Below are 11539 nucleotides of genomic sequence, written 5' to 3'. Positions count from 1 at the left end.
AATTAATTTATTTATATTTACTCTAACAGCTAAAATACTTCAGATTTAAATATATTTGTCATTTGTTAAACCAACAAGTCGAAACAAATATACCTACTTTATAAAAATACAAGTCCAAAGAAAAAGGATAACAATGATAAAAAAAATTCTCACCTGGCAGAATTGCTTTAGTCACATATACAATAAATATACATTACGCCCTAAACGGCGATCCTAACAGCGATGTCGGCTCTAGAAGATGTCGCGCACAGGGCGTTCCGGGAAACGAAACGATTCACAGCCAAAAAATACGACACGAGAACGACAAACGATTTCAATTCATCATCACGAGGAATACTGGAGAACTTTCGTTGTTTTTTCAACCGGAACGACGGAACGCCCTGTATATAGGCTTTGGTGCGGTGCGCGTGTCAAGTCGCTACTCCGACAACACTAAAAAAAAAGTGTGAACCAGACCGAAAAGATTTCCTAGTTTTTTCTTTTATTAAAAAAAAGAAGTATAATTGTAGATCCTTAAGTCCTAACCTTACGACTAACTTTGTACATACAATATAGGAAAAACCGTAACGAAAGACAGCTAGTGAGACTTTCTTGTAGAGAATATGTGCAAAAACGTTCAAAATATAGTTCTCTCGGAATTGACTGGGTTTTCCTTACACTTGAAAGTTCGCTGCGGGTCAACGAGTATAGGGAAAACGGCGGCTGACCCGTAACTTGAAACTACTTCTCAACGGCAAGTGATTCGTGCTTGGCAAATACAAACGCGTAGTGAATTTTTACCGGTAGTTGTAAAAATCGCACAAACGTTCACTTCGGTACACTACGCGTACAAAATCATTGATAACGAGCCCCGAAAAGCAACGCAATACTGTATTTGGTCATAAAAAGGACTAAAATATAAAAAATTACAAAACGACACAAAAGAATCGCCTTGATTCATACAAGACTCTGTATAAAGTTACTATCGATATATTTTTGGACTCTGCTAGTGTCTTTTACAAACAAAGTTGCCCCAAATCCCATCAATTCAAGACACTCACAAATTCGATCGATTTCTTGTACATTTTTACCCCCGAAAAGCACCAAAACTGTCGCCCCGTGGCACGAAATCGTAACAGCTCTGAGATCGAAACTCAATTATTCCCGAACAAACAACCCCGCGCCGTTTTCCCCGATACCCCGTCGGCAGTGCGAAGCGCCGGAGCGGCAACGTCCCCGGAAACTAAGCGTAGTGATCGTGAACCTAAAAATTATACCTGACACTCCCGATAATTAAAATAAACGAAACTAGACGCCTCCCCGGCGGGGAGGAACACTTCCCTGATCGTCTCTCGTCGCCTTTACATCACCCGAAAAAATATTTTACTTGGAACTGAGACCTCGCGAGGAATTCACAAAATGCTTCGGTAAACGGCACCCGTCCGTCGGAATTACAGGATGGCGGCGTCGATGGAGCCCCGGCTCGGGATGAGGGGGCTCAGGGTGCCGGCCACCTTCTGGCCGCGCTCCATCTCGTAGTGCGTGTCCAAGGGGATGCCTGGAAAACAAACGAGAGTACGTTATTCGATGAGTAACGTGGATCGTCGCAACGTGCACTCACTCGTTTCCACTTGGGTCTTGGAAGGTATGAAGGAGGCAACGAACAGGGCACAAATGACTAGAAAAGCTCCGAAAACGAAAGGCGGGCCAGGCACCAGCTGCAAAAAAAACAATTCCATTAAAAACCGCACAAAATCCAACAAACAAAAAAAATAATCGTGTACCTGCGTGTACGTGTCGAAGGTAGGAGTGGAATGTGTGGCGTTGTGGCTGTTCTCCCCGTCGTTAAGGTCGACGTGGAACATGAAGAAGATCAGCCCGAACATGGCGGGCCCCAGACCGTTGCAGAGACCTCTCATACCCGTAACCATTCCTAAAGGAAAAACAAAAACGTATTTGAGCGGGTGTTACTGGAAAACGCCCTGAACCGCTTACCCTGCACGACCCCCTGCCTGTCGGCGGTGCTGTGGACCGAGACGAACGCCGATATGGCGGGATAAGTTATGGAACTCATGGAGGCAAGAATGCCGGCACCCCACATCATCCACGTCGTGGTGCCGAAGCCGTACCACAGCAGCTGGAGCATCTCGAACAGCAGTCCCAACATGATGGTGTGCTTGGAGCCCAGATTTTTTATCAAAATGCCTGCGCGAGAACGATTTTTATTACCACGAGGCGAACTAATCAGTAAACAAAACCTGTTATTCTTAAAATAAGGCACGTACCCAAGCACAGCTGCGTTATGACGGCCAGTAGCCCCACCAGGCCCACGAACACGGCCACCATGGGAGCGCTCCAGCCCATGACGAGCTTGAGGTAGACGAAAATGCAACTGTACTGTCCGGCCTCGGGTAGGTACGATAAGAACACCGCTATGCACAGCAGGAGGATCGTCGGGTCCTGTCCTACGTTCCTCAGGGAGGAGAACGGGTCAGCCTGCTCCCAGCTGATGGGGGACACCCGTACCTTCTCCGAGAGGCTCTCCGGCACCGCCACCAGGATGAAGAAGACGTCTAGGATGGCCACAGCCGTAGCCAGGGCTACCACCAGGGACAAAGACCATCTGCAACAGGAGGAATGTGTCAAATTGTCATAGAAAATAGACGAAACCGATTTGACTACAATGTTTTTTTTTTAATTTTCGTTTTTAGGGAAAGACAAATGTGAAAAGTTATCCGGAAAATTGGAAAATTCTGGAAAAACTAAGGCGGTTTTTTCCTATGGCATTTTTGTATGAACTGAAGACCGTAACTCACGATTCGAATGATGGATATGCGTAATTATTTTTTTGTTGTCTTCCTGGAAATGTTTTCAGGAAAAAAAAATTCGGTACAATTACAAAGTCAGAAAATTTGAGAAAAATGTGAAATTAATAATTATTGTATGTACTCTCGATCATAACTGATGGTAGGAACGACATATTTGGTGATTCTTTTTTTTATTTGTTCGTTACGCTCCCAGAAATTGAATGTTTTCAATTGAAAAAAATATCTGGAGAAAAATGTGAAAAAAGCATTCCAGCCTAAATTAAAAAATTAAAATTATAAACAAATGTAGTTATTTTATTTCTATTTCAATTTATTTTGCTACCTGTGTAAATACTGTTACGAAATCAATCGGTTACATAGTGACAAAAAATTGATTCAGTTGTTTATTTTCAGTTGGAAGAAAGCTATCTTGGAAACAAAGAGGTGTAGGTGATTTTTCAATTTTTTTTAATTAGCGTAAAACTAAGCTATATTTAATGCAAAAAGAGCGAATTCCCGAGCGGCATTGTTCGTATAAAGGGCAACTTAATTTCAACTTTTTGAAATTTTTCTTTTTCGATATGTTTCTTTGGATCTATTAGAACCTACATCTACGATATTAACTTCTACAATTAACGTTTAATAATTAAACAATTAGTTACAAAATAAACGAACGAGATTAATTAACAAATACTTGCAGCAACAATTTCACGGTCAATCAAATCGGCCTTTGGCAGACATGTTGGTCATTGGATTGACCGTCTTTTCCATAAATTTCATCAACATCCATCCCGTTTTGCAATAATAATGCGGAATTTTCGTAAACTGATTTTTCCGCATGCAACCTTTCGCGCCAAATTTAGTGTTCGGGGGTTTTCGAGAGCACTGATCACGAATCCGATATCAGATTTACAAAATTCGTTTTTAAAAATTTAATCAATTAGGTACCTATTGTACTTTATTATCTGAGATTAGGCAGAAAACCCGTGAATAGACATTTTGCAGAAAAAAGAGCAAGATATAGCCGAAAAAAGGAAGGTTAAAACATGATGGGGTAAATAAAAATAGTACAAAATGAATTTCGCAATTTAATTCAATTCAATTGGCGCTAATGTGTTACTTTTTTGAAAATTTGGTCGGCCATCTTGAATTCTGCAAATTGATCGGATCCGTGATCAGCGACCACGAAAATTCCCGTATACCAAAGATTGACCGCAAAATCTGCCTGTTTTTGAGACTTTCAGTTTTTCGAAAGTCACCCTTATTTAGGGGTTGAGAAGACAAAAAAAGGGAACAAATTAAGAATCATCAACAGTTGTAAAACCCCAAATATTTCTATGTTGTTATCAAAATAATATTATGAACGTGAAAATTGGATTGAAAATCAACCCTTAATATCCCTAAAGGGGTGAAATCATCCCTTAAACACCTAAATATGCAAAAAATTTACAAAAAGTTACAATTTTTTTTTCTTTTTCTTTTATACCTGATAATTGAACCCACAATCACTAGAGAAGGAAAATACCTCTAAATTAGGGTAAAACCACCACAAAATTCAACCATATACGTATAAAAGAAAAGGAAAAAAAATTGTAACTTTTAATATATTTCTTGCATTTTTAGGCGTTTAGGGGATGATTTCACCCCTTTAGGGATATTATAGGTTGATTTTCAATCCGGACAAGACCGTATCAAATACGAAATTAGATATTTCACGTTCATAATATTATTTTGATAACATATAAATATTTGGAGTTTTACTGTTGATGATTCTTAATTTGGGTGATTTATAGAAAATTTTCGAAAAACTGAAACAGATGCTCATTTTCATTTTTCATAACGAGTATTTGGGGATGTTTTTAGAATATTTTTAGGATTTTCCCTGTCGACTTTGTCAGTCTCAAAAACAGGCGGAAAAATGGGTTTTTTGCGGTCACTCTTGCGAGAATCTGTTATTTTTTGAAAATTCGCGATATCTGACCTGTTTTTTTTTTTGAGGTTAGAAAAAGAACCATCCATTTGAATATAGAAAAAAATTGTTTGTATTTTTCCTAGCACTTTTTCGTGAATTTTTGCTATTTTTGACCTGTTTTTTAAGGTTAGGGAATTCCTGTGATGTGATAGCTCAATTCTGACACAAAAAATAATACGGACAACATATGTCGCATGAAAAGTACAGACAACTTTTTTTTGTGTGTGGCTGTGTTATTTATTATATATTATAGTAAAACGAACTGGTCAAAAATAAAAGTCTCTTGTTACCAGCAGGATGTGGATGAACAACAATTTTGTATAATGAAAGATTACTTGGTAACGAAAGCATTTATATTGTCTGATTTGTACTGTTCTACACTTATTGAGACCTTCTGGTAAATTAATCTCAAGTGGTAGATCAACGAAACCACTTAAAAAACGTCCCAGACATCCACAATTATAAAATTCCCTGAAAATCCCAGGACTCCTAGGTTTCNTTTTCTTTTATACCTGATAATTGAACCCACAATCACTAGAGAAGGAAAATACCCCTAAATTAGGGTAAAACCACCACAAAATTCAACCATATACGTATAAAAGAAAAGGAAAAAAAATGTAACTTTTAATATATTTCTTGCATTTTTAGGCGTTTAGGGGATGATTTCATCCCTTTAGGGATATTATGGGTTGATTTTCAATCCGGACAAGACCGTATCAAATACGAAATTAGATATTTCACGTTCATAATATTATTTTGATAACAACATATAAATATTTGGAGTTTTACTGTTGATAATTCTTAATTTGGGTGAAAATTTTCGAAAAACTGAAAGCAATGCTCATTTTCATTTCTCATGACGAGTATTTGGGGATATTTTTAGAATATTTTTAGGATTTTCCCTGTCGACTTTGTCAGTCTCAAAAACAGGCGGAAAAATGTTTTTTTTGCGGTCACTCTTTTGCGAGAATCTTTTATTTTTTGAAAATTCGCGATATCTGACCTTTTTTTTGAGGTTAGAAAAAGAACCATCCATTTGAATATAGAAAAAATTGTTTGTATTTTTCCTAGCACTTTTTCGTGAATTTTTGCTATTTTTGACCTGTTTTTTAAGGTTAGGGAATTCCTGTTATGTGATAGCTCAATTCTGACACAAAAAATAATACGGACAACATATGTCGCATGAAAAGTACAGACAACTTTTTTTTGTGTGTGGCTGTGTTATTTATTGTATATTATAGTAAAACGAACTGGTCAAAAATAAAAGTCTCTTGTTACCAGCAGGATGTGGATGAACAACAATTTTGTATAATGAAAGATTACTTGGTAACGAAAGCATTTATATTGTCTGATTTGTACTGTTCTACACTTATTGAGACCTTCTGGTAAATTAATCTCAAGTGGTAGATCAACGAAACCACTTAAAAAACGTCCCAGACATCCACAATTATAAAATTCCCTGAAAATCCCAGGACTCCTAGGTTTCCCTGACTGTCATACACCCCGTTTATATTGAAAATAAAAATAAAAAAATACAGGGTGCATTGAAGAGAAGAGTTACATCGTTTTTTATCGCTACTGCAATGTTTCGGCTGACTAACAAGTCGAAAACGCTATCGACAGGTGTGATTTTAATCTTTGCAAATATTTGCGCCATCCTAGAATTGGGTTGTTCATCGGATAAACTGATAACGGCATGCTCAGATAATCCCGGTCATAAATTTCTGAATACAATAATCGTAAATGCTATTCAAATGTATGGAACGAAATTTCGTTGAATCATAGAAAAATAATTACTGTCATCGAAAATGGAAAAAGATAAAAGGAAAGAATTTATTTGTATCATCCAATGTAATCCAATATTTGTCTTGGAATCAGTTAACATCCTTTCGGCTAAAATTTTAAAGAGCTTTTTAAAAAATTGTGCTTTACAAATAAATTTTAAATTGAGTTTCTTCTTCTTTAAACTCGATTCAAAATGGCGAACATGGTCAAAAAAATTCGCAAAGTTGCAAAAAACGGTTTTTTAAAAATAACTAAAAAAGTATAGCTCCTATCGAAAATTTTTAAACGAGAAAGTCGTTTTAAACAGATCTATCGACTGATTTTTAAGTATCGATTGCTTTGTTACTTTTCGAGATATATCGAAAAAACCGTTAAAAATCTTCTCTTTTCTCTTCTTCTATAACTCGTTTATATTTACGTTTCCGTATTTGCTATTTACTGTAAGTATAGTCCGCGGCAAGACAAAAAAGAACATTTTTGAAAAATTTAAAAATATTTATTTTTCAAGATATACTGATTTTTTGAAAAAAAGGCCCTGTCGAAAATTGACTAGATCTTCTCAGCGGATGGACCTACAGTAACGATTTTCGGCTTATTTTTTTCGTAAAGAGTTGTATTACCATGCTGTTAAATAATTCTAACGATTTTATTAATTTTAAGGATCAAAAAATTACAAACTTTAACTTTTAAAAAAATTGCACATTTTTCGAGCATGTTTTCAAACTATTTCAATTTTTATTTAATGAAAATTAGTTTTAAAGAAAAAAATTGCTGACATTTTTTCTGGAATTTAAAAAAATATATATTTTTCTGCAGAAATAACCATTTTATTTTTAAAAAAATCTAAAGGACGCAATTTACATTTTAAAACTGATGACGTGGATTTTAAATGTCCCGCGCTTGCAAAATCTTTGATATCTCGGCTTCTGGACTACGTATGAAAATCCTTTTGTACTTAATCTGGGGTAGCTTAAATTACGAATATTACAGTCATTTTCGCCTTAGAAGCAAAATAGACCCGGAAATATTTAATTTTTATTTAATTTACATTTTTTTTTTACTTTTATCATTTTAATAATTATTTATTATTACTACAGTATTTTTCGTGTATACTTAAATTTTTTTGCTTCATTGATTACTTCAGTGTTTCAATAATTAACAAATTTCGGTACAAAATTAAATAAATCCTAATATTAGGATAATAGAGCATTTTGTGACAAAAATACTAGTAGCAAATGGACTGTGCCTTCATTATAAAAGAGAGTCTACAGATACCTTATGCTTATAATGGTTCCTACTCCAATTTCCAGTTAATTATTTTTTTATAAACATTTTTATGCAAAAAATGCATTGTTTCGAGTTTTTTACTTATAAAACCTAAACTAACGAAGCAATCTGAATGCTATAAAGAGACAATTTGTAGAGAATCGATGTACGAATAAAACGAGAGGTCGTTCGAACCGATCGGATAATAAGAAACGAAGAAAACACGGAAAATCGGAAAATTTAAGTTTTTTTTTAATTCATTACTCCACCATTTTTTAAGTTACAGAACTGACCCTGTGCACTAAGCAGGCGCTGTCGCATTAGTTTTGGCACAATTGCAATTTGAATTTTTTGGTGCACTATTTTGAAAAAATTCTGGATGCGTTGGAGGTGGTCCGATTTTAATTTTTCAGTAGGATTTTAAAAGTAGAAGTATAATATTAAAAAAGTATATTCTAATTTTCCGATAAAATGATGCGAAATAGGTGAAAAATTCCGCCAAAAATCCTCAACAAAAAAATCGACATATCTCGAAAAATAATAATTAATATTTAAAAATTTTTCAAAAATACTTTTTTGGCTTGCCGCGGGCTATAAATAGCAAGCATGGAAACGTAAACGTAAACGAGTTATAGAAGAGAGAGAAAAGAGAAGATCTTTTAACTGTTTTTCGATATATCTCGAAAAGTTACAAAGCAATCAATACTTACAAAAAATCAGTCGATAGATCTTTTTAAAACCAACAACTTTCTTATTCAATATTTTTCAACAAGAACTATATTTTAGTTTTTTAAGAAAAACTGTTTTTGCAACTTTGCTCATTTTTTTGGCCCTGTTCGCCTTTTTGTATCGAGTTTAAAGACGGAGAAACTCATTTTAAAATTTAATTTCCCCAACGGTCACATATAAAGTTTATCTCATTTTATAATAAGCACCTATATCCATTTGATTTGAGGGCTCAAATCAGATTAAAGCATAGAACAATCAAGGACATTAGCGATACGTTACGTTTATCTAATGGGTTATTTAAAACTTAAATCTATTTTTCGCTTCAATCAAGATAATGCAGATATTGAATACACTGTGTCGCAAAATGTTGGAACAAAATTCAAATTTTTTTCCCTTTGAACTTTGAAAAAATCGCTGAAACAGGTCAATTAGTAAATAGAAATTGTCACTTTTCTCCAATATTTTCTATTTTTTTAGCCATGTTTGGCAGACCTATATCTAACATTACCGACATTTTTTTTAAAAGGACGGTCTATATTTTATAGTACAAATAGATAGCCCTTCTAAAGACGAATTCACCTATATAGTTATCACTACTCTTTTGTGATATTGTCAAAAAAATGTAAAAAGTATCTGTTTCAAAAAGTCTATATTTGGGTGAATCGTATATCCACGGAGATTTTTGGCCTTTTGGCTTTCAAATATCACTAGAAATGAACATTTTTTTATGCGCATAAAAAAACGTGGGCTTAACTTTTGGCGGCACAATATGTTAAAAAAATTCGAAAAATGTCATATTTTAATTCCTATTTAATTATGTATCTTTTCAAGAGTTGATTTTAGACGAGAATGGACGAGGAAAAAAATGTTTGCAATTAAATTTTTTACAAAATATGACTAGTTATAAACCGAATGAATCATGATTATTATTGTAAAAATCGAAAAAATTGCCAAAATTGGGGTTACAAAACATTACTTTTTAGGGAATTTTTTTGGGGTCTTTAAATTGAGTATAGGACCTTCATACTTGGCTCAAGAAAACTTCATGTTATGTAAAATCACCACACCAAATTTCATCAAAATCGATTGGATAGATTTTGCATAATAATTTTGCAATCCAGATTTCGAAAAAAAATTTGCAAATTTTCAAAATATTGCACAGCAAAAACCAATGCCCTTAGATACTTGAAAATTTATTCACATATAAAAGGGCCCTCAAGCTTTCAAACGCTTTTTGAAAAATTCGAATCTGTCAATTAGGAGAGCTCTGGCGCTTGTTTAAACATTGGTCGAATTTTTGTACTTCTAAACAATAATTAGAATAACTTTGTGAATATTCAATCAAATCAATTTTTTTAAAGCAGGTTTTAAAAATTAATGGAAAGACGCCTTTAAAAAAAAAAAACAGATCGATTGGTCAATTATTTACGTAGTTATAGCCGATCAAATATAATTCAAATATTATTTATTGTTTAAAATATGTATAAGCAAATGAGAAATTAACTCATTTTATTACTAATTTTCGACATATTTTGAAAATAATAGTAANAACAAAATTCATATTTTTTTCCCTTTGAACTTTGAAAAAATCGCTGAAACAGGTCAATCAGTGTCACTTTTCTCCAATATTTTCTATTTTTTTGAGCCATGTTTGACACACCTATAACATTACCGACATTTTTTTTAAAAGGACGGTCTATATTTTATAGTACAAATAGATAACCCTTCTAAAGACGAATTCACCTATATAGTTATCACTACTCTTTTGTCATATTGTCAAAAAAATGTAAAAAGTATCTGTTTCAAAAAGTCTATGTTTGGGTGAATCGTATATCCATGGAGATTTTCGGCCTTTTGGCTTTCAAATATCACTAGAAATAACACAATATGTTAAAAAAATTCGAAAAATGTCATATTTTAATTCCTATTTAATTATGTATCTTTTCAAGAGTTGATTTTAGACGAAAATGGAAGAGGAAAAAAATGTTTGCAATTAAATTTTTTACAAAATATGACTAGTTATAAACCGAATGAATCATGATTATTATTGTAAAAATCGAAAAAATCGCCAAAATTGGGGTTACAAAACATTACTTTTTAGGGAATTTTTTTGGGGTCTTTAAATTGGGTATAGGAACTTCATACTTGGTTCAAGAAAACTTCATGTTATGTAGAATCATCACACCAAATTTCATCAAAATCGATTGGATAGATTTTGTATAATAATTTTGCAATCCGAATTTTGAAAAAAAATTGCTAATTTTCAAAATTAATTTTGCACAGCAAAAACCAAGGCCGTTAGATACTTGAAAATTTAATCACATATAAAAGGGCCCGCAAGTTTTCAAACGCGTTTTGAAAAATTCGAATCCGTCAATTAGGAGAGCTCTGGCGCTTGTTTAAACATTGGTGCAATTTTTGTACTTCTAAACAATAATTAGAATAACTTTGTGAATATTCAATCAAATCAATTTTTTTAAAGCAGGTTTTAAAAATTATTGGAAAGACGCCTTTAAAAAAAAAAACAGATCGATTGGTCAATTATTTACGTAGTTATAGCCGATCAAATATAATTCAAATATTATTTATTGTTTAAAATATGTATAAGCAAATGAGAAATTAACTCATTTTATTACTAATTTTCGACATATTTTGAAAATAATAGTAAACAATTTTAGAATATTTAAATAAATTTGTTTTTGATCTTTGATAAACAGTATATAAGCTTATGCACTTACCTTTGATAAATAAAAAAATAAAGTTGATAATTAAAGGAAGTTTAAAGATAAATAATTATCGGACTGTTGAAAGACCAATAATTATTAATGATAGGCATTTGAAAATACGCTAATTGTTTTTTTTTAAATCGCGAGACATCGATTTAAAAAAAATCATTAAACTCGGACCTCTAGAAGCTGAGATATTAATAATTTTTAAGCGCGTCGCGGTTTTGAACTCGCCGATTCAATTTCGAGCAGGCCGAAGCGGCCGCGCTCTCTGC

At 33.5% G+C, this 11539-nt stretch overlaps 1 protein-coding gene across 1 annotated transcript in view; it reads right to left on the bottom strand.

Annotated features, from left to right (window-relative positions):
• LOC108904608 (hippocampus abundant transcript 1 protein) overlaps positions 1-11539 on the bottom strand; it is a 39430-nt gene continuing 27891 nt past the window's right edge. Inside the window, exons 3-7 of the mRNA XM_018707234.2 lie at positions 2265-2602; positions 1975-2184; positions 1764-1912; positions 1601-1697; positions 1-1537 (exon numbers count right to left, since the gene is read on the bottom strand). Coding sequence (XP_018562750.1) covers positions 1431-1537; positions 1601-1697; positions 1764-1912; positions 1975-2184; positions 2265-2602 — 901 coding nt within the window. The 3' untranslated portion in view covers positions 1-1430. The remainder of the gene's footprint in view (positions 1538-1600; positions 1698-1763; positions 1913-1974; positions 2185-2264; positions 2603-11539) is intronic.

Source organism: Anoplophora glabripennis, unplaced genomic scaffold (assembly GCF_000390285.2).
Source record: "Anoplophora glabripennis isolate ALB-LARVAE unplaced genomic scaffold, Agla_2.0 scaffold294, whole genome shotgun sequence".
Classification (NCBI taxonomy): Eukaryota; Metazoa; Arthropoda; class Insecta; order Coleoptera; family Cerambycidae; genus Anoplophora; species Anoplophora glabripennis.
This window is presented reverse-complemented; position numbering and strand designations above follow the sequence as displayed.